This window comes from Diceros bicornis, chromosome 37 (assembly GCF_020826845.1).
Source record: "Diceros bicornis minor isolate mBicDic1 chromosome 37, mDicBic1.mat.cur, whole genome shotgun sequence".
NCBI classification, from domain to species: Eukaryota; Metazoa; Chordata; class Mammalia; order Perissodactyla; family Rhinocerotidae; genus Diceros; species Diceros bicornis.
In genome coordinates, this window is record NC_080776.1 from 28,375,114 (window position 1) to 28,399,601 (window position 24,488).

The 24,488-nt window shown below is 44.8% G+C and overlaps 1 protein-coding gene across 1 annotated transcript in view; it reads right to left on the reverse strand.

Moving 5' to 3' along the window:
- Positions 1–24,488, reverse strand: part of THAP4 (THAP domain containing 4) — a 42,979-nt gene that overhangs the window by 11,566 nt on the left and 6,925 nt on the right. Inside the window, 1 exon segment of the mRNA XM_058533383.1 lies at positions 370–529. Coding sequence (XP_058389366.1) covers positions 370–529 — 160 coding nt within the window.

Genomic DNA, 24,488 nt, shown 5'->3' on the forward strand with positions numbered 1-24,488 from the left:
ACCTCAAATAGCTCAGGATTAAGTCTACAAGAAAGCCACGCCCTCTTATTTTCAGAAACCTTGGGGTGACTGATTTCCATACAGGAATGCAGCGTGAGATGAGGGATTTAACTGAGCACAGGCACTTATTTTTATGTTTGGATTAACAAGCCTAAGATTCTGTGGTCAGCATAGCATCTTCAAACACATAAGAAAACCCAAAAGTACCATTTTTACCCACTGGGGGTGTCGGGTGCCAGGTTCAGGGCAGGAAGAGGGTGCCTTTCTGAAATATGACCACCAAGTTCCTTCTGCACCTTCCACCTGGCGTTCATCTGTCTTTTATCAGCCTGGAATTGTCCCCACAGAGAATCAGGCGGGTGCACTTACGAGAAGTTCAGCATGGGTTGGCCCACATGGGAGATGTGCACCTCCTCCAGGTACTGGAAGGGCTGCAGAGTCGGGAAGGTACCAGCTCCTGGCGGGTCTGACAGCCAGGTGCCCAGCATCCAAGACAGCGGCTCCACCACTGGGTTCATCTTGGGAGGCTCTGGGGACAAAAGGAAGGGACAGTCAGTGGCTCTGTGTCCCCTGGTCTCCTTCAGACCACGCCTTGCTGAGCTCTGTGTGGAAATGCACATTCTGTCTCGGAGCATGCCCTTGTGATTGCAGCTAATCCTGCGGGACCATGAGCACACCAATAGCCACCTGTCGAGAAAGGGAGAAAAAGGCCAAGCAATAAGCCAGAACCAGCTTCAGAACTCTCTGCGTCCTACACAAAAAGAGAAGGAGAGGGCCTGGGGGATCAGGGTGCCTGGTGCAGGGATCGAGTGACGGAGATAAAGGGCAGACGAAGAACATGACAAAGGGAACAGAGGGTTTCAGAGCAGGTGAAACGTGAAGAGCACACTCCATAGGCAAGACTTGCATGGGAACAGCTGACTCAGATTCCCATGGGAAGGCCTCTGGATCTGACGCCAGCCCTGACAGCGCCAGCTGGCCTCCTGGAGACTGTCACTCAGGAGGGCAAGGTTTCTCTCTCATTCCACAAAAGAACCCACTGTCACTGAAGTGTGAGGGATGACACGCAGGCCTGGAATTGAGAGGTGTCAGGTGGAAGGCGTCCAGCGACAGGACCACAGGGGAGGGCAGAGTGGCTGGGTTCGCCGTTCTGCCAGGCCGCAAGCCCCATACCCCGAGCCCCGCTCCGCCAAGCAATGGGAACTGAACGCTGGGTACGGACCGTGTGCTGCTGAGAGGCTTTTCAGAGATTAGCGCGCGTGATCCTCATGCCAGCTTCTCCTTGACATTCCTGTCTGCATATAAAGGAGGAGCTGTGGACAGAGTGGCTGAGGGCTCCTGAGACCACAGGAAGGTGGGACTTGGCCCCAGCTCCTGCTGTCCATGGAGGATGGAGGACAGGAGGTCTGATTCCCAGGTATAGCCAAAGCTCTCCTCCTGGCCACGCCCTGCTTCCCACACCTCGACAGCCTCAGATCTTTAAGTGCTTTAATCTGAACAATGGAAATGATACTAAGGAAATGCAGGAGGGGAGAGAAGCACACACTGGCTAACCCGTGCAGGAGGCTAAACTATTGAACAGTAGGCTTTATCAATGGACCCAAATATGCCAAAGCAAAGGAGCCCGCTTCCTTGTCAGAGCTGATAACCTGCACTGCTTCCTTCGGGCCTGCCTGAGCAAAAGACACACAGAGGGTACAGGAGTTCCGGAAGCATCCTGGCCTCTAAAATGACACAAGCTTGGCCTAGAAATTGAAAGCAGTCTGAGAGAAAAGTACCTAGGAGGAAAGGAATGCCAAGGGCTCTGGGGGTGGAGAAGCGTCAGACCATGTCTAAGAACACCTGGGAAGAGAGGAGGAGGGTTATGTGCCGCCAACCCTGGGGGTGAGGACACTGGGTGGGGAACAGGGAACTGCATCCCTGATTGCTGAGCCCCCATGGGGCAAAAATGGGCAGCCAGAATGAGGACGTGGGTGAAAACCCATTTCTTGCCCAACTTGGCTATCTCTTTCAGATTTCCTTTTCAAATTGTCTGTGGAAAGTCAGAAAGTGAAGGCTGCAGCATGAGCTTTGACTGATAAAACTTTCATAATTAGACAACAAAAGAAATGTAAATCAGGATTTTAGTTACAATCTTTGATGGAGATAAGGAATAAGAGCTTCAGAATGAAAAGGCTCGACTTAGAAGAAGCTGCTGCTGCTGACGCTGATTGTCATCCATGACACCTGAACCAATTCCTTCCTTCGTGCAATGTGCCAGGCGGTCTTCCAGGGAGAGGGCTACAGCCCCTAGCTGAGGAAAGACAAACATCCCTGCCCACCCCGTGGCGCTTACGTGCCCGGGAGGGAAGACAGCAACAGACAAAGAAATGAGGAAAAGATGCAGAAGTTGATGTACATTAGGTGATAAGCCATAAAGGGACACGGGGGCTGTTGGGGCATTTTGAGACCTTAACTAAGAGGGGTGACAACAGCCTCCCTGAGAAGTGTGCAGAGACCAGGGAGGGAACGTGGGGCTGCAGCTACTCTGGAGAAGAGTGGCCCAGGCAGACACGCCACAGACACAAAGGTCCTGGGTTGGGCGCTCTGGCCTTGCTGGGGAGGAACAGGTGGCCAGTGTGGCTGGGGAAGGCCAGGCCAGGACAGCCTCAGCCCCTGGAAGGGCTCAGGTCTTGACTCTGAGTAGAGGGAGCCCTGGAACGGTCTGAGCGGGAGGGCTGAGATCTCTGGCTGTGCAGAGCGGGCGCAGAGGCAGGAAGCAGCTGGTGGTGGAGGGTGGCCTGGGCCTGGTGGCAGTGGTGGAGGCGCTGGAGAGGGCCTGTTCTGGATCTGATCTGAAGGCAGAGCCAACCTGATTTACTGACGGCTGGGACATGGGACATGAGAGAGAGAGAGGTGACTCTGAGGTTTACCGACTGAACAACTGAGAAGATAAGTTGCCACTGACTGAGATGTCAGACAGAGGAAGAACTTGGGTGGTTTGAAGCTTGAGATTCTGTGGCAAAAATCAGTCAGCTCAGTTAGTGCAAGCCCTAGAATTTTCAGGACAAATAGAAATCATTACTTTTCAGACAAACAGCTATGGCCTTAGAAACTCTTTCTGTCTGGTAGACTTTTTTATCACGCTCAGTTGCAGCATTGAAAAAACATTCTTTGCAAATTTCAGGCTTTCTGGTGGGTTATCAGGCCCGCCTGCGTTAAGTGCAGCATGGGGTGGTAGTCACAGCCCATTGTCACAGCCGGCTCTGGCTCCCTTGACGTCTGGATCCTGGTCTCCATGCGCCGAGCGAGCGCAGCCTAGCTCTTGACCAGCCTGCACTGAAATTGAAACATACTTTCAAAATTGCTAGACTGCTCATCTACACAGTCAGTCCTGTTAAGATGCATGCCATGTCAAAACTACGTACTCCCCTCTTAAGGAGGTTTTCTGAGCATTCAGTCCTTTCCTGGTCAGGGCACCAAGCCCCGTGGATGAGCCAAGCCCGCCCCCTAGGGTGGAATCATGCCACTGCAGCGCAGACCCCAAGACACGGAGCTGGTAAACCCTGGTCTTCAGGAAAGACACATCACGCGCCCTTTCTTAGGAGACAGAGTTGACGTTGACCCTGAGAGGAAGGACCACACACTCGCTTTCTTGCCATCCCGTGTTCTTTATATGGCTCCTGAAGAGGCAATCTCCTCAAAGGAATGCAGTGGTGGGCATGACACCAGCCCCTCCCCAGGCCGCCAAGATCAAGCGGCCTCTGCCTGGTGACTCTGACTGCGTCCTCTGCAGGCCACCGCATCCCCCCACCCCCTGGGACACCTCATCTCCCCCCGTGGCCACTCTGTGCACCCCAGGAGCACCTGCTTCCCCTCCTGTGGGGGCTGTGCTCAGTCCCTGGCTCGTCTCTGCCCAGGCTGTCCTCCCAGGGCTTCTCTGCTGGCCCCATTCATCCACCCTGTGGACACCTCCCACCCCAAGACCAAATGAGGCCCTCTCCTCTGAGATGCCGCTCTGGCCTTTCTTTCCCACCTGCCCCACTGGGGAGACCCTGAGGTTGGGAGCCTGTCCTCATCAAATCTGCTTCTCAGAGGGACCTGGAGAGGAGGAGCTCCTCAAATGTGGGGTGAGAGAGAGAGAGAGGGCGGGGGGGACAGAGACAGACAGACAGACAGACAGACAGAGAGATGGGGAGAGAGGGAGAGAGAGAGAGGAGGAGAGAGGGGGAGAGAGAGAGACAGAGAGGGAGAGAGACAGAGGTCTTGCTCTTTCTTCCCTCAAATCTCTCTGGGGATCTCTCTGAGGGAATATGATCGGGTAAGTGAGCATTATCACCTCTCCAGAAAATAAAAAAAACAACAAATAAAAAAAACTTTTCCCTGAACTTGATTTTCAGGGAAAATAGGTCACAGATACAACCCACACAGCCATCAAAATTATGCACGAGGGCTGTGAAAGCGGCTGGGATAGTCAGAGCCTCACTGAAGGACAGAAGCGGGCAGGGAGTGGGCACGTACCCATGTGAAGGGGAGCCGGCGAGCAGTCCGAGGAAACGCACAGGGAGCCAGGCTCAGAGGAGGGAGGCGGTAGGGCCTTGGAGCCACTCGCCATGGCCCTGTTTGTGGGAGAAGCCTGCCCACAAGGCAGCAGAGAAGAGGGAGCCCTGGGAGGCTCCTCTGGCCCCCCTTCTGCTACAGGCAGCCCCTGCAAAGAGCGGACCCAGGACACCCACTGCACTCACAAGGAGCAGGAAGATGGCAGGCTTAGGCCGGTGCGAGGGAACCTCATGGTACCATGGAAAAGGCCCTGACTGCAGGACACACCATGACGTCAGTGACACTCAGAAAGAAAAGGATGCTGCCAACCAAAGGGACGCTCTGCTGTTTTATCAGGTTGACTGCAGGAACTGCCAGAGTTCAGAGATGTAGAAAACTGTGTCTTAAAATGGATGAAATGTGGTAGAACACAAAGTGTGGGAAAGACAGCACAATATTGTCAGGACCCAGATGAAACTGACTGAATGTTTCACCATACTCCTTAAAAACCCAGTGAAGCAATCACCTCCGTGAAGAAAGACTACTGACGAGAAGTGCAAGGACTAGGGAAAGAAGTGGCAAGAAAACAAGGTGAAACCTGAGCTGGCAGAAGTCGGGAAAGAACCAGAAGAAAAAACATCAATCAAACCACCACCAAGAGGAAGCTGAACTTGGAAGCAGCACAGGGAGAGAGACACTGGGAAATACAACGTGGTTCACAGAGGGCGGAAATGAGTTAAAGAGAAGAAGATAAAAGAAAAATAAACACATGAAAACAGTTAAAAAGGAGTAGAGACCCTCATACACCGCGGGTGGGAAGGTGCAACGTGCGTCCTCTCCTCACAGGGTGAGCACGGAGCACTGAGCTGGCAGCAATCCCACCCCAGGGACCCACCCAACAGAGAAGAAAACTGTCCACGCCACAAACTGTATGTGAGTGTTCACGGCAGGATTACTCACAGCAGACAACCCAAATGTCCTCCAACTGATGAACAGGGAAACAAAATATGGCACAGCCAGATGACGGAATGTGATTTAGTCATAAAAAGGAATGAAGCAGCGATACACGCTACAACGTGGATGAACCTTGAACACGTTACGCCAAGGGAAAGAAGCCATTAAATGTCACATATTGTACGCTTCCGTTTATATGAAATGTCAGAATAGGCAAGTCCACAGAGACAGAGGCAGAGCAGTGGTTTCTCCACAGCAACGTTCAGCGGTAGAAGATACTAGTGCCACACTTATAAGAAGTGCAGGGAAAGAAAGTGAGCGCCCAGGACTTTATCACCACCACAAGTTTTTATAACATACAGGCTATAGACCCGTGCTGTCTGACGTGGCAGCTAGCAGCCACGTGTGAGCATGTGAAACGTGGCTGCTCCACTGAGACGTGTTTTAAGTGTAAGACACACACTGGATTTCAAAAACTCAGTGCAAAAAAAAGAGAACTTCAAATACCTCAGTAACTTTTAAGTATTGGTGGTTGAAAAGATAATGTTTTAGATAACACTGGATTAAATAAAATATATATTGAAATTTTCACCCGTTTCTCTTTACCCTTCTAATGTGGCTTTTAGAAAATTTTAACTTACATATGAGCTCAGGTTATATTTCTGTTGGACAACGCTGGAATGGACAGTTTTCAACACTCAGGGAACATTGTTCCCATGAATTCCCCCTGAGGATGTTACTAGAAGACAGAATTCACCACGAGACGATGGGGAAATGATGGCAAAAGGAATCACAGTGAGAACTGAACACATTCCACAGAAAAACAAACATGGGCACCAGTCACAGGTGGTGGATGCCCTGACCGTGTAGGTGGGACAGAAGGCACAGACACCACGACAAGGGCCGGGGGGGAGCAGAGCAGGCCCGCCGGTCCATCACTGAGAGTTGATGTCCCAGAGGCCGACAAACCAAAGCATAGACCATGCAGGGGAAGAATTTCCTTTAAAAACAAAACACAGCAGGCACACTATAAAATAGTAAGACAGAACTAAGACCAAACACACCTGAACTCACATATCAAAAGAAAAGGCCTTTGGGGCTGGCCTGGTGGCATAGTGGTTAAGTTCATGCGCTCCGCTTTGGCGGCCTGGGGTTGCCAGGTTCAGATCTCAGGCGCAGACCTACACACCGCTCGTCAAGCCATGCTGTGGCAGGCGTCCCACATACAAAATAGAGGAAGATTTGCACAGATGTTAGCTCAGGGCTAATCTTCCTCAGCAAAAAGAGGAAGACTGGCAACAGATGTTAGCTCAGGGCTAATCTTCCTCACATACAAAAAAGAAAAGCCTTTTCAGATTGGATCAGAAAGCAAGATCCTTGACTCTTATAAAGGAGAGCTGCACCTAAAATAAACTAATTCAGAAAGGCATTTCAGAAAGCTGGGCAAATGCAAGCAGTGAGAAAGCAGGCATCACAATCTTACTATCAGGTAAAATGAAGTCCCAGCCAAAATGCATTAAACTCGATGAAGAATGGCTCTTTAGGATGCGAAGGGTTCAAGTCACAGTGAAGATATCACAGTTATGAATACTCATGTGCCAAACATAGCAGCAACTTCTACAAGGCAGAAATTATTGAGGATGCACAGATGCTGATAGAAACTAAAGGAAATCTCAATTCATGTCTATGTCCAAGTGAATAAAATACAAATAATGAAACAGAATATCTACATAATAGAATAAGGTAGTTCTGATTGATATACGTTGCACTTTATAGCTTAAAACCAGAGAAATACTCTTTCTTTTCAAGTTTCTCCAGAAAACTCATGAAAACTGACCTTATAAATGGTCAAAAAAAACCTGTAAGTTCCAAAAAAAGAAAGAGTTCCCACCACACTGTCTGATCACAATGCAACGAGACTAGAAATTAAAACACTATCTGATGTCCCTTGAAAATACTATGCTACGAAAGAGAAGGCAGACACAAAAATGCACATACATTTTATGCTTCCATTTGTATGAAATGCTAGAAGAGGTAAACGGATCTCTGGCGAGAGGAACGGTGCTGGGGTGGGGACTGGGGCGGAAGGTGCAGGAGAGCTTGGGAGTGTTCGACGAGGCGTGTGGGGACACTGGTGTCTGCCCGTCAAAACTCACCCAGAGGAACACCTAGAGCTGTTTCACTTTCATAAATTATACCTCAATAAAAACATTAAGAGGCGAAAATTCCACAAAACAAACACTAAAAAAAGCAGGGACCGAAATGCCCTTTCCCTGGACCCGTTTACCACGCTATAACAGCACAGGGCCAGGAGTGGCCAGGTGACGCTGGCCTCGGAGCCAGCACATCAGGGAGCAGCCTAGCCCCTCAGGGCTTCCAGTTCGTGCCAGCTGACTGTTGCCCGCAGGGACAGGGTCCTCTGTTGCAGATCTTTTGTTATTTTAAGAAAACCCACAAATATTGATTTAGGGGTAAAATATCCCAATTTCTAAAGATGTGTTCAAATTAAAATAACAACAACAGGCTATGGCGTGAGTCACACACCCTGGTCCCTGGCTGTCCTGTCCACCAGCTGGCCACAGCCTTGGTCTCACAACACAGGGCATGGGGAGGCCCGGCGAGGGCTGAAGGGGCCTGTGCTGAAGCCCCACCGGCCCAGCTTTAGCATGGCCCGGCACACTCCTGGCCCTTCCCCAGGTCAGGGCCTGCATGTCCCCTCTTTGCTCCTTCTTTATTCCTTTCCTCTTCCAGCCAGGAGTGAGAAGGCTGGTGGTCACCCAGTACCTCCCCCTGAATCCTGAACCAATGGCTCACGAACATCAAGAGAAATCTTAGTTGCCCACAGCTGTGTTTCTAAGCGAGCAGATTTTGTTTTGTTTGAGCTGCACAGGGAGCTGGTTCCGGACACATGGAACCTGCGAGTTCTGCGTGCGTGCTGGCCACAGCAGGGAAGCCGCCTGCGTAGACAGGAGGGGCTGGCCCACTGAGGTCAATGTGAAATCACTAGCCCACAAAGAGCAGGCAGAACAAAGCAACAGAATCTGCTGTGAAACGCGCGTGAGAACTGGGTTAAGACGGGTCATGAGGATTCAGCATAAGAACTGGGCTTACGGAAGTCTGAGGTAAGTTTGACGGGACTGAGTCTCCCACCGTCAGCCCCGGGGCCCAGGGACTTGCTGGAACTTCTCCATCTAGAAGGTGTGGACACGGAGCAATCAAAGATGGATCCAGGGGGTTTCCACTGTAGCCCTTGCTTGCTAGTAGGCAAGAGAAGATGTCTGTACAAGCAATTCCAATCAAATGATAATACAAGGGGTCACAAATATGAGAGGAGAAGCACACAGATGGAGAAGGTGCTCCAGGAGGTCTTCCTAAGGGAAGAGAGCCCAGCTGTGCTTGGCGAATGGGCACGACAAGGACAAGGATGGAGTGGGGCCTGTGCTCAGGCCCTGCAACCACCCGGCTGACAAAGTCAGACCAGTGCAAAGTCTGGCCCATCCTGGGAGATTTGGGCTGGCGGGCCTGAGGCAGGCTGGACTGTGCCTTTTACTCCTCAGGGGTGCTAATACAGGGTCTTGGGATGAGACAGCAGTGCTGGCCGCCAGTCTGCTGGCACAGGTCACGCCTGTCCCTTCTTTGCTCTGTGACAATGGCACCAGGCTAGGTGTGAGCAAAGGCTCGCCCAAGAGGCGCTGCGCTGTGGGGGGCTCAGGCAAGGGAGAGGAGGACTGGAGGGGAGGAGCTGGGGTGTGCAAACCACAGCTGGGCGAGGTGGAATGGAGGAACTGACCAGTCCTGGGGACAGGGACCAGGGAGGTGGCCAAGGGGACTGAAGCTGGAAGTTGGAAGCCTGGTGAACAGAGTCACCAGAACCAGAACATGGAAAGCAAGGCTTAAGATATGATGTGGGTTAGGGAGGCGGATGAGGACAGAAGGTAGGTGGGCAGGGCAGGGGGAGAAGTCCAGCGGCTGGCGTCCCAGGCTGGCAGCCTGAAAGGGGACCGGCCTTAGCAGGGTGAACGTGCAGGCCACACCAGCCAAGGGTAGACACCACCCCCAGGACAGGTTAGAACCACAAAAGAGAGGTGGACTCAGCATGGTCATCAGCACTGAACAGGAGGGTGGGAAAGTGAGCGTTTCCAGAAGAGCAGGTGGGGAGGGAGAGCTGCTGAGGGCTTAATTTCCTGCCTCTAACAAATTCTGACTAAAACCCATTCAATCACACAAGCACTTGTAAATCAACTTTGCAACGGCGGCAAGTGCACACTCGGTCACGTGGAGCCTCCACAAGCCCAAGTTCAGCAAGTCCTTCTGGAAACGGAACAACTCACTCAGATGGCAGCTGTTTCTGAGCCCACAGAGCTCACAGTTGATGGATTCTCCAGACAAATACTCCATCGCACCACACTACGGAAAGTGAAAGGGGAAGCAGTGTGTTTATTTGGCAATATATTAAAAAAAGACTAGAAAATTCTAAAGTGACTCTTCTTTTAAAAGTCAGAAGAAACATTTTGAGTAGAAAAAGTAACACTTGACTGGAAATGAAGGTGCGTGCTGTTAAATAAGTATCATGAGACTCTTCATGTTGCCCGAGATTTAATGACCAGCGCATTGTTACATCAAAGAAGGTCCGATACCGTGAGATATCTGATTCTGCAATGGAATATGTAATTGCTCTGAGAAACACCTCAGATTTAGTCCTCCTGGCTTGCTGATATTTGCTCTTAGTTGTAATGAAGTACAGACTGGACACAGACAGCGGGGTGGGCAGTCAACAGTCAGTGGTGGGCAGTGGACCCCCTGCTTCCTGCCGGCCGCACCGCCCCTCGTGCTGCAGCACCTGCAGATGCTGGCCAGCACTGGGGTGACCCAGGTTCCTCGGTGGGGCCCCTCCCTGCTGCACGTCCACAGTTCCAGGCTGCACTACTGCCCGCGGAACTGCGGCCAGCCCCTCAGCCACTGCCTCTCTCCTTGTTTTCATTGAAGCGTTGCACGGGGGAGAATGACCAACAAGACAATTCTCAAATCCAAACGTCATGTTACGGGAGCCTATATATATGTCAAAATTCATCAAACTATATCATTAGGATTTGTGTATTTTACTCTATGTAACTTACATACTTTATTAGAAAAATAAAAATAAAATGAATTTAAAAGTCAAACAAAAAGTATAATTAAGGAATCTAGCTTATTTGCCACTTTCAACCTCTGCAAGTAAATCAGACAGGCTTTCTATGCTTTTTTTTCTGATTTCATTTTTCTTTGGTTAAAATCTCAACCAAAAGGCAAAAACAAAAATTTAAATTTTCTCCAAGAAATTTAAATTTTCATTTTTTGGCCCAACACAGTGAAAGCAGGCTTACCCATCCCTAAGTTTTCTAAACTCCGGACACCACCAAGGTTCTTCAAGGTTGTTTTCTGCCAATTGACGGGAAATGTCTGCACCTGGCTGTTAACAGCTCGGCAGGAAGTGAATGCCAAACTTGAAGCATGCATTCTGGGAACTGTAGTTCCACTATAAAAGATGATTCCTCAGAAAAAAGTGGAAGACAAAGACAGAACTAGAAATGACGGAATCTTAGAGCTGGGAGGAACTTTGGAGATCAAGCTGAATTTTATGAAGATCAGACATGCCAGAGAGGTTAAATGTCTTGTGCAGAGCAAGGAGTGGGACTTCCACCGCTGATCACAGAGGGAACCAACTTGTTTAACAGGGAAGAGCACATGGAGCCAGGCACATAGCAAAAGCTGTTTCTTTCTGGAACAGTTACTCTGGAAACTCCTGACATATCCCTTTCTAATCTGTCTCCTAGAGGGCTGGCTGCCCACTTATCTTGGCTTTGAAAGTGGATGCTCAGAGCATGCTCTGTCTTCTGGCAAATGTGTCAGCAGATGGGCCCAGGACCCCAATGACAGGAAACTAGCAAACACACTCACTGTGACCTAGGAACGGACTCCTTCCTGGTACCTCCCACCCTCACATCGCTTTGTGTTAGCGACAAAGTGTTTCCGACACTAACTGCACAGCACAACAGGGTAAAGGGAGCTGACCCCGCCCACTGCCAGGCTAGCGCTGGCTGTCCCAGGCGGAGAAGACACTATCTTGGTACTGCTGATTGTTTGTGTCCCACTGGCATGGCACACCAGGGGAAACTGTTATTTTAAAATGACAGGAAGGCCCTCACTTTATCACCCATGAAATGGAATGACAAAAAGAAAAAAGAAATGACAGACAGAAAATAGAGCAAATATTTCCATAAAATACCAAAAGATAGAAAATGAGACCAAATAATTATTACTTGCAGACGCTATGGCTGATTACCTAGTCAATCCAAAAGTCTCAACTGAGAAACTGTTAGAACTAATAAGTGAACTTGATAAGACGGTTGGTTATGGGGCCGGCCCCGTGGCTTAGCAGTTCAGTGTGCGCGCTCTGCTACTGGTGGCCCGGGTTCGGATCCTGGGCACGCACCGACGCACCACTTCTGCGGCCATGCTGAGGCCGCATCCCACATACAGCAACCAGAAGGATGTGCAACTATGACATACAACTATCTACTGGGGCTTTGGGGAAAAAAAAACGAGGAGGATTGGCAATAGATGTTAGCTCAGAGCTGGTCTTCCTCAGCAAAAAGAGGAGGATTAGCATGGATGTTAGCTCAGGGCTGACCTTCCTCACAAAAAATAAAAAAATAAAAAAAAAGATGGTTGGTTATGAACACTGGTAGCTCTCCCACATATCAGCAATAACTAAATTAAAATCACAGGGAGGGGCTTCCAGTTTCAACTCGACATGGAAAGAGCTCAGAAGTCATAACTCCTGTTTTTACAACAAGAAAAACACTGAATGAACTAAAAGTCAGTAACTGTTCTTGGACCCATCAAAGAAGTGAGGTCATAGATGTCCCCCTGAAATCTGGAGAGACGTGCTAACACAGAATCACAGCTGAGAACTGCTTACCTGGAGCAGAAACTACTGGAGATACGAACTGGCAGGAACCCGCAATGGTAATTTGGACAAAATGCTGAATGTAGACAAGCATGCAAGTGAGAATCTCATGGGGGCTGCAGTCCTAGGGGTGCCCCACACTGTCATGGGTTTTGCTTCCAGGAACCTCACCAAGTTCTCAACAGGAGAAGACAAGAAAATATCACCTCATGTCTCTGGCAGAGGGAGGGGAAGGGAACCATTTTGAAATAAGCCGAGAGCATTCTCCAAAACACAGCCTTGCTCTGCAGTGAAAAAGGTATTAGCAGAGCTTTCTCTCACCTGGGGGAAGGGCATTTACCCCACACCAGCCCCTCGAGCCTTCCTGTCTCACCTAAAGCGGGGAAAAGACAGGGAAGAAACACTTGTGAAGGTCACAGCCCAGGAACACGGTCACAAAAGGCTGAAATTTAATCATAAGGTTATAGAACACTTCTCCTCCTGCACACCACTCCTCAGGGCTCCAGCACAATAACACGGATTACAGCAGAAAAAGCCCGAAGGTGCAGATTCTATGGAAAAAGTTCTTAGAGAAACCCAAGACGACAGGGGAGACAAAAAATAAGGACAGTAGAGGAACGTGAGGCCCCTGGCATCTACAGTTACAGTAGAGATTAGACAGCTCAAAGCCTGGCCAGGTTAACAGGACACCTCAACCTAAAGGCCTATGCACCTCAGTTTCTATTATCTGATACATCAGGTCCACCTTTAAAAAAATTACAAGGCATGCTAAAGGGTAAGAAAGAACACAGTCTGAAGAGGCAGAGCAAGCATTAGAACCTGACTCAGACGTGGCCGAGATTTTGGAATTGTCAGATGTGGCATTTAAAATCACTAAGATTAATGTGCTAAGAGCTCTAAAGGAAAAAGTGGACAACATGTAAGAACAGATGAGTAACATAAGAGAGAGGAAATGCTAAGAAAGAATCAAAAGAAAATGCTACAAATCAGAAACACTGTAACAGAAATGAAGAATGCCTTTGACTGACAAGGCTGAGGAAGGAATCAGTACATCTGAAGATATTTGTCAAAAGAAACTTCCCAAACTGAAATGCAAATGGAAAAAAAAAAGAACAGAATATTGGAGAACTGTTGGACAATTACAAAAGTGGTACATATGCATAACAGAAATACCAGAAGGAGAAGAAAGAGACAAAGAAGAAGAAATATGTGAAGTAACAATAGCAGAGAATTTTTCAAAATTAATGACAGGCACCAAACCACAGATCCAGGAAGTTTAGAGAGCACCAAGCACAATAAATACCAAAAACTCTGCATCTCTGCACATCATATTCAAACAGCAGCAACCAAAGATGAAAGGAATCTTGAAAGAAGCTAGAGGAAAAAAACCTTACATATAGAGCAAAAAGGATAAGAATTACAGTGGTCTTCTCATTAGAAGACACACAGGTAAGAAAAGAGAATTCTATATCCAGTGAAACGATCCTTCAGAAGTAAAGAAGAAATAAAGACTTTTTCAAACAAAAACAGGAAATTCACTGCCAGTAGATATGCCCTGCAAGAAATATTAAAAGAAGTTCTTTAGTGAGAAGGAAAATGATACAGGTCAGAAACTCAAATCTACATAAAGAAAAGAAGAGCATTGGAGAAGGAATAAATGAAGGTAAAATAAAATCTTTTCTTTTTCTCAGTTGGTCTAATAGATAAATGTCTGTTCAAATTAATAACAGCAACAATATGGGGCCCGCCCCATGGCGTAGCAGTTGGGTGCTTGCGCTCTGCTGCTGGCGGCCCAGGTTCGGATCCCGAGCATGCACTGATGCACCACTTGTCGGGCCATGCTGTGGCAGCATGCCATATGAAGTGGAGAATGGGCACAAATGTTAGCCCAGGGCCAGTCTTCCTCAGCAAAAAGAGGAGGACTGGCATGGATGTTAGCTCAGGGCTGATCTTCCTCACACACAAAAAAATAATAGCAACAGTGTGATTATAGTTTGTGTGTAAGTGAAATGAATGACAGCAATTTTATAAGGGACAAGAGGGAGGAACTGAGAATACTCTGTTATACGGTACTTGCACTGACCGTGAAGCAGTAGTATTATTTGAAAGTGGACTTAGATTAATTGTAAATGTACAGTGCAGATTCTAGGACAACCAGTAAAAAAGAAGTATAGATGATATGCTAAGAAAGGAGAGAAAATGAGATCAAATCAAATTCTCAATTAAAACCAGAGAAGGCAGAAAAGGAGAGGAACAAAAGAAGCAAGAGAAAGCAGTTTACAAACATGATAGGTGGTAATCCAGTTGGTGCAATAATCACTTTAAATGTGCATGGTCTAAGCACACCAATTAAAAGACAAAGAGTGTCAGTAGATAAAAGCACCAACTGTATGTTGTCTATAAGAAACCTACTTTAAATATAAAGACATAGATTAAAAGTAAAGGGATAGAGAAAGATACATCATGCTAACAGATCAAAAGAAAACTGGAACAGCAACATTAGTTTCAGACAAAGCAAACATTAGGACAAGAAAAATGATCAGAGATAAAGAGGGGCATTACATAATAAAAAAGGTGTCAATTCTCCAAGAAGACATAATAATCCTTAATATCTATGTACCTAACAACAGAGCATCAAAATACGTGAGACAAAAACTGATAGAACTGCAAGGAGAGGGAGACAAATCCACGGTCATAGCTGGAGCCTTCACCATCACTCTATTAGCAAGGGACAGATCCAGCAGGCATAAAATCAGTAAGGACATAGCTGAACTCAACAGCACCAACAATCAACTGTTTATAACTGATATCTGTAGACTACCATGATGGTTAATTTTATGTGTCGAATTGACTGGGCTGAGGATGACCAGATAGACAGCTGGTAAAACATTATTTCTGGGTGTGTCTGTGAGGGTGTTTACAGAAGAGATTAGCATTTGACTGGTGAACTGAGTAAAGCAGATGCCCTCCCCTACGTGGGTGGGCACTGAGGGCCTGAATAGAATGAAAAGGCAGAGGAAGGGCATATTTGCTCCCTCTGTTTGAGCTGGGACATCCATCTTCTGTCCTGGTCCTCTGGCCTTCAGACTCAGACCAGGACTTACACCATCCCTTCCCTCCCCCGACCTCCTGCCAATTCTTGGGCTTTTGGACAGGGACTGAATTACTCCACCAGCTTTCCTGGTTCTCCAGCTTGCCATGCATAATCGCAGAAGCTAATTCCTATCATAAATCTCCTCCTATACACATATATATATATACATCCTATTGGTTCTATTTCTCTAGAGAACCTTGACTAACAACCACTTCATCCAACAACAGCAGAATACACATTCTTCTCAAGCTCACATGGAACATTCACCAAGAGAGACCACGTTCTGAGCCATAAGACATATCTTAACAAATTTAACAGAATACAGATCATACAAAGTATGCTCTCAGACCACAATGGAATTAAACTAGAAATCAGTAACAGCAAGATATTTGGAAAATTCCCAAATATTTTTAGATTAAACAAGACACTTCTAAATAACAAGTGGGTCAAGGAGGAAACCTCAAAAGAACAAAATATTTGAACTAAATGGAAATGAAAATACAACTTATCAAAATTTGTGGGATGCACTAAAAGCAATGTTCACAGGGAAATTTAGAGCACTGAATGCGTATATTAGAAAAGAAGAAATATCTAAAATTAATAATCTAAGATTTCACCTTAGGAAAGTGGAAAAAGAAGACTAAGTTGAAAAGAAGCAGAAGAAAAAAAATTAGAGCAAAAACTAATGAAACTGAAAACAGGAAAACAATAAAAAAATCAACAAGTGGCTGGCCTGGTGACATAACAGTTAAGTGCCCACGCTCCGCTGCGGCGGCCCAGGGTTTGGATCCTGGGTGCGCACTGATGCACTGCTTGTCAGGCCATGCTGTGGTGGCGTCCCATATAAAGTGGAGGAAGATGGGCACGCATGTTAGCCCAGAGCCAGTCTTCCTCAGCAAAAAAAGGGAGGATTGAGGACAGATGTTAGCTCAGGGCTGATCCTCCTCAAAAAAAAAAAAAAAAAAAAAAAATCAACAAAATTAAAGGTTGGTTTTTTTGAAAAGATCAATAACATTGATAAACCTCTAGCCCCGTTAACTGAGAAAAAAAAAAGAGAGAAGACACAAATTACCAATATTATAAATAAAAGAGAGCCATCACTACTAACCTCATGGTTAAAATAAAAGGTTAGTAAAGGGACACAATGAACAACTCTATGCCCCAAAATTTGATAACTTAGGTAAAAGGGACCAATTCCTTGAAAGACACATACTACCAAAATTCACACAAGGAGAAAAAGATATAGAATAGGCCTATATCTATTAAAGAAATTGAATCATTAATAACTTTTCAAAACTGAAAGCACCAGGCCCAGATGAGTTCACTGGTGAATTCTACCAAAAATTTAAGGAAGAAATTATACCTATTCTCTACAGTGTCTTCCAGAAGGTAGAAGCAGAGGGAACACTTCCTAACTCAATCTCTGAGGCCAGCATTACCCTAATACCAAAGCCAGACAAAGACAATACAAGAAAGGAGAACTACAAATATCTCTCATGTAACACAGATGCAAAAATCCTTAACAAGTATTAGCAAGTTGAATCTAACAATGTAAAAAAAAGAATGACAGACCATGACCAAGTGGGTTTATTCCAGGTATGCAAGGCTGGTTCTGCACTCTAAAATCAACTATTGTAATCCACCACATCAACAGGCTCAACAAGAAAAATCATATGATCCTATCAACAGATGCAGAAAAAGCATTTGACAAAATCCAATACTCATTCATAAAAACTCTCAATAAACTAGGAATAAAGGGGAACTTCCTCAACTTGAAGAAGAACATCTATTTCAAAAACCCTATAGCTAACATCATACTTAATGGTGAGAAGCTTAAAGCTTTACCAAGATCAGGAACAAGGCAAGGATGCCCCTCTCACCACACCTATTCAACATTGTACTGGAAGTCCTAGTAGATACAATAAGAGAAGAAAAAGAAATAAAAGGTATACATATCAGGACAGAAAAAATAAAACTGTCTTCAGGGGCCGGCGCCACGGCGTAGTGACTAAGTTCGGCTTGTCCCACCACTTCAGCGGCCTGGGTTCGCGGGTTCGGATCCTGGGCGTGGACCTACACCACTTATTAGCCATGCTGTGGCAGTGACCCACATATAAAGCAGAGGAAGACTGGCACAGATGTTAGCTCAGGGCTAATCTTTCTCAAGAAAAAAAAAAAACGAGGAAGATTGGCAACAGATGTTAGCTTAGGGCTCTTCCTCAGCAAAAAAACTCCCCAAAAACCAAAAAAAACCTGTCTTTGTTCACAGATGACATGACCATCTGTGTAGAAAAATCCCAGAGAATCCACAAAAAACCTCCTGCAATTGATAAGCAATTACAGTCATGCATCACATAATGACATTTCGGTCAATGACAGACTGCATATATGATGGTGGTCTCACAAGATTAGTACCATTTAGCCTAGGTGTGTAGTAAGCTATATCATCTAGGTTTGTATAGGTACACTCTATGATGTTCACACAATGACGAAATCACCTCACGATGCGTTTTTCAGAATGTATCCCCCGCGTTGTGACATGACTGTATAGCAAGGTTGCGGGATACAAGTTAAAATACAAAAGTCAATTGTTTTCATATATACTAGCAATAAACAATTGGAATTTGAAATCAGAAACACAGTAACATTTATACTTGCACCAAAAAAAGAGATAAATATTTAGGTATAAATATTTTAAACAAAATGTGTATAAGATTTTTATGAGGAAAACTATAAAATTCTGATGAAAGAAATAAAAGATCTAAATAAATGGACAGATATTCCATGTTCATGGATTGGAAGACTCAATATTGTTAAGATGTCAGTTCTTCTCAACTTGATCTATAGATTCAACACAATGACTATCAAAATCCCAGCAAACCATTTTATGGATATCGACAAACTGATTCTAAAGTTTATATGGAGAGGCAAAAGAGGCAACAATATTCGTGGAAAAGAACACAGTTGGAGAACTCACAGTACCCTACTTCAAGACTTACCAAAATGCTACAATAATCAATACAGCGTGGTATTGGTGAAAGAATAGATACATAGACCAATAGAACACAACAGAGTCCAGAAATGGACCCACACAAATACAGGCAACTGGCTTTTTTTTTTTTTTGTGAGGGAGATCAGCCCTGAGCTAACATCCATGCTAATCCTCCTCTTTTTGCTGAGGAAGACCGGCTCTGAGCTAACATCTATTGCCAATCCTCCTCCTTTTTTTCTTCCCCAAAGCCCCAGTAGATAGTTGTATGTCATAGTTGCACATCCTTCTAGTTGCTGTATGTGGGATGCGGCCTCAGCATGGCTGGAGAAGCGGTGCGTTGGTGCGCGCCCGGGATCCGAACCTGGGCTGCCAGTAGCAGAGTGCGCGCACTTAACCGCTAAGCCACCGGGCCGGCCTGGCAACTGGCTTTTGATGAAGGAGCAAAGGCAATAAAATGGAGAAAGAATAGTCTATTCAACAAATGGTGCTGGAACAACTGGATGACCATACAAAAAAAAAAAAGTAACCTAGACACAGACCACAGACCTTACAGCTTTCACAAAAATTAACTCAAAATGGATCATAGACCTAAATGTAAAAGGCAAAAGTATAAAACTCCTTAGAGAAACACAGAAGAAAATCTATGTGACCTTGGATTTGGCAATGAGTTTTTAGATACAACACCAAAAGCACTACTCACGTAAGAAAAAAATGATAGGGGCCAGCCCCCTGGCACAGTGGTTAAGTTCGGCGCGTTCCGCTTTGGCAGTCCAGGTTCATGAGTTCGGATCCTAGGTGTGGACCTACATCACTCATCAGCCATGCTGTGGTGGCGACCCACATACAAAACAGAGGAAGGCTAGCACAGATGTTAGCTCAGGGCTAATCTTCCTCAAGCAAAAAATGAGGAAGATTGGTAACAGATGTTAGCTCAGGGCTAATCTGGGGTGGGGGGACAGACCATAAGCTGGACTTTATAAAAATTTAAAATTTCTGTTCTGCGAAAGGCAATGTTAAGAGAATAAAATAAAAAAAGAAAGAGAATAAAAAGACAAGCTGGGGGGCCGGCCCAGTGGTGTAGCGGTTAAGTTCATGCACTCTGCTTCAGTGGCCCGGGATTTGCAGGTTCAGATCCCAGGCATAGACCTACCCACTGTTCCTCAAGCCATGCTGTGGTGGCCTCCCACATACAAAATAGAGGAAGACTGGCAAAGATGTTAGCTCAGGGCCAATCTTCCTCACCAAAAAAAAAAAAAAAAAAAAGACAAGCCAGGGAGAAAGACTGAGAGAAAATATTTGCAAAAAAAAAAAAAAAGCTGTACCTGTCATGCTACCTACCGCCTCCTTGGACCCTGCAGGCAACACATCTTCCTTCAGCCTCTGGTTTTGGAAAAATTCATGTTCCTGACCCATGTCTAGTTTCTTCCTACCATTTCTGTTTCCTACATTTTCATACATTTAACTTGTAAAATAGACTGTGATAATATTATTACATAACGAACTAAAACAAAAAAAGGACTTGTATCCAAAATACACAAAGAACTCTCAAAACTCAACAATAAGAAAATAAGTAACCCAATTAAGAATAGGCCAAATATCTTCAAAAAGATGAACAAAATCGACAAACCTTTGGCTAGATGGACTAAGAAAAAAAGAGAGAAGACTCACATTACTAAAAACAGAAATGAAAGTGGGGACATTAACACCGATTCCACAAAAATAAAAGGGATTATAAAAGAGTTCTATGAACAACTGTACATCCAAAAATTGAAAAACCTAGATGAAATGGACAAATTCCTAGAAACACAAAACCTACCAAGACTAAATCACAAAGAAACAGGAAATCTGAATAGACCTATAACTAGTAAGGTGACTGAATCAGTAATCAAAAATCTCCTGATGGCTTTACTGGTGAATTCTACCAAACATTTAAAGAAGAACTAATACCAATCATTTTTAGACCTTTCCAAAAAAACTGAAGAGGATGAAACACCTCCTAATTCATTCTATGAAGCCAGCATTGTGCTGACACCAAAGCCAGACCAAGACACTACAAGAAAAGAGGGTTACCCACCAAAATCCCTTATAAACATTGATGCAAAAATCCTCAACAAAATACCAGCAAACCAAATTCAGCAGCATATTAAAAGGATTATACACCACGACCAAGTGGGATTCATTCCTGGAATCCATGGATAGTTAAACATATAAAAAAAAAAAATCGATCAATGTAACATGCTTCATTGACAAAATGAAGAGGAAAAACCACATGATCATCTCAATTGATGAAGAAAAAGCATCTGACAAAATTCAACACCCTTTCATGATAAAAACACTCAACAATATAGGAATAGAAGGAAACTACCTCAACATAGAAGCCATATATGAAAAGCCCACAGCAAACATCATACTCGATGATGAAACACCACAAGCTTTTTCTCTAAGATCAGGAATAAAGCAAGGGTGCCTACTCTCACCACTTCTATTCAACACAGTAGTGGAAGTTCTAGCTAGAGCAATTAGGCAAGAAAAAGAAATAAAAGGCATCCAAATTGGGAAGAAAGAAGTAAAATGGTCTTTCCTTGCAGACGATATGATCTCATGAGTAGAAAACCCTAAAGACTCCACACAAAAGCTGTTAGACCTAACAAACAAATTCAGCAAAGTAGCTGATACAAAGTCAACACACAAAAGTCAGGTGCATTTCTACACACAAACCATCAACTATCTGAAAAGGAAATTACAAAAACAATTCCATTTACAATAGCATCAAAAAGAATAAAATACTTAGGAATTAACCAAGAAAGTGAAATACTTATACAGTAAAAACTACAAAAGATTTCACAAAGAAATTAAAGACGACATAAATAAATGCAAATACATCCCATGTTCCTGGATTTTGGAAGGCTTAATATTGTTAAAGTGTCAATACTATCCAAAGCAATCTACAGATTCAATGCAATCCCTATCAAAATCCCAAAGATGTTTTTTGCAGAGATAGAAAAACCCATCTAAAATTCATATAGAATCTCAAGGCACCCAGAATAGCCAAACAACCCTGAAAAAGAACAAAACTGAAGCACTCTTACTTGACTTTGAAACTTACCACAAAGCTATAGTCATCAAAACAATTTGGTACTGGCAGAAGGACAGACAGATAGATCAATGGAATAGAATACAGAGCCCAGAAGTAAAACCTCATATATATAGTGAATGATTTTTGACAAGGGTGCCAAGACCATTCGACCTGGAAAGGACCATCTTTTCAACAAGCAGTGCTGGGAAAACTGGATATCCACATACAAAAGAATGAAGTTGGACCCTCATCTAACGCCATATACAAAAACTAACTCAAAATGGGTCAAAGATCTAACTGTAAGAGCTAAAACAATAAAACTCTTAGAAGAAAACATAGGACAAAAGCTTCACGACACTGAACCTGGCAATGATTTCTTGGATATGACACCAAAGGCATAGGTAACAAAAGAAAAACAAATAGACAAATTGGACTTCATGAAAATTTAAAAATTTGTACATCAAAAGGCACTATCCACAGAGTAAAAAGGCAACCCACAGAATGGGAGAAAATATTTGCAAATCATATTTCTGATAAGAGATTGATATTCAGAATATATATAGAACTCCTACAGCTCAACAACAAAAAACCAAACAACTCAATTCAAAAATGGGCAAAGGACTTCAATAGACATTTCTCCACAGAATGCCCAATAAGCCTATGAAAAGAGGCTCAACATCACTGATCATCGGGAAAATGAAAATCAAAACTACAATGAGATACCCATTGGGATGGCTGCTATCAAAAACCCAGAAAACAAGTGAGGATGCAAAGAAATTGGTACCTTTTGTACACTGTTGATAGGAATGTAAAATGGTGCAGCCGCTATGGAAAACAGTATGGAAGTTCCTCAAAAAATTAAACATAGAATTACCATGTGACCTAGCAATTCCACTTCCGGGTATAAACACAAAAGAAGCAAAAACGAGGTCTCAAAGAGATATCTGTACACCCATGTTCAGAGCAGCATTATTCACAATAGCTAAAACGTGGAAGCAACCCAAGTGTCCATCGATGGATGAATGGATAAACAAAATGTAGTATATACACACAATGGAATATTATTCAGCCTTAAAAAGGAAGGAAATTCTGCAATATGCTACAACATGGATGCATGTTGAGGACATTATGCTAAGTGAAACAAGCCAGTCACAAGACTACAAATACTGTATGATTCCACTTATATGAGGTGTCTAGAGTAGTCAAAATCACAGCAACAGAAAGTAGAATGGTGGCTGTTGAGGGCTAGGGGGAGGGGAGAAGGGAGAGTTATTGTTTAATAGGTATAGAGTTTCAGATTTACAAGAGTTATGGGGATGAATGGTGGTGATGACAGTGTAAATATATTTAATGCCACTGAAGCGTACACTTAAAATGGTTAAGATGGTACACTTTTTTTTTTAGGAAGATCAGCCCTGAGCTAACATCCATGCCAATCCTCCTCTTTTTTTGCTGAGGAAGACTGGCCCTGAGCTAACATCTGTGCCCATCTTCCTCTACTTTATATGGGACGCCACCACAGCATGGTCTGACAAGCAGTGCATCGGTGCGCACCCGGGATCTGAACCTGGGCCGCCAGCAGCGGAGCGCGCGCACTTAACCACTATACCGAGGGGCCGGCCCCAAGATGGTACACTTTTTGTTACATGTATTCTAACTCAATATAAAAAAGGGGAAAAAAAGAAATGAGCTATCAGGCTACAAAAAGACATAGAGGAACCTTATATATGGCTAAGCGAAAGAAGCCAGCCGGAAAAGGCTATATATCCTATTCCACAGTATCCATATATCCCAATTATATGACATTCTAGAAAACACAAAACTATAGAAACAGTACAAAGATCAGTGGTTGCCAGGGTTTGGGAGGAAAGGGATGAAGAGGCGGAGCACAGGGCTTTTTAGAGAATCCAACTCTTCTGTAGGATACTGTCGTGGTGGATGCATGAGATTACGCATTTGTGAAAATCCAAGTACAAGACAGTGTGACAGTGAACCTTAATGTAAACTATGGACTTATCAATACCGGGTCATCACTTGTAAGGAATGAACCACACTGACACGTCATGCAAGATGTTAACAACAGGGGAAACTGGGCAGGGAGGAGGGAGAAATGCTCTGTACTATCTGCTAAATTTCTCTGTCCATCTAAAACTTTCCTTAAAAAAATCTATTAATCAAAAAATAATCAATGGAAGGTAGGGAGTGGGTAGAAATATGGACGAAACAGGAATATCAGAATACTGATAAATGTTGAAGCTGGGTAATAGGGACATGCGGGGCTATCACACTTTTCTGTTTAATTTGTATGTGTTCAAGATTTTCCACAATAAAATGGTTTTAAAACTCCAGATTAATTCTAGATTATATGTACAAGGAATTAAGGAATGAGGAGAAGAAAGATATTTTTGAATCAAGTCCTCAAGGGGCACACTGAGGGAAGGTGCAATCACACTGGATAGAGGGTAAACGTCCTGGTTCCACCAGGAAGGTTCGGAGCTCAGTGAGCAAGGCAGGCGACAGCAGTCAGGGAAGTGACAGAAAAATGTTCACCCTCACTGGTCACAGAGATGCCAACGATGGGCCCTGACAGGACTGCCCTAGGATTTACAATGTCATGACACCCACAAGTAGAGCGGGCTCAGGGACAGAGCACCACGTCCTGTGAGAATGCCAATCAGCACCGGCTTTCTGGAGGGCAAACCTCCCGAACCCTGGAACCTGTAGGCCACTGGCCTGGCTGCTCTGTTGTACGGAATCTGTCCAAAAACAAAGGGATTGGGTACAGATGATGGACTGAATAAACATGTGAGGAGCTCTCTTGACATAAAATTCCTAAAAAGTGACCCATAGATTCCTTTGTTGATGAACAAATTCATAACAGCCCTGGGAACCATCAAGAGAGCCG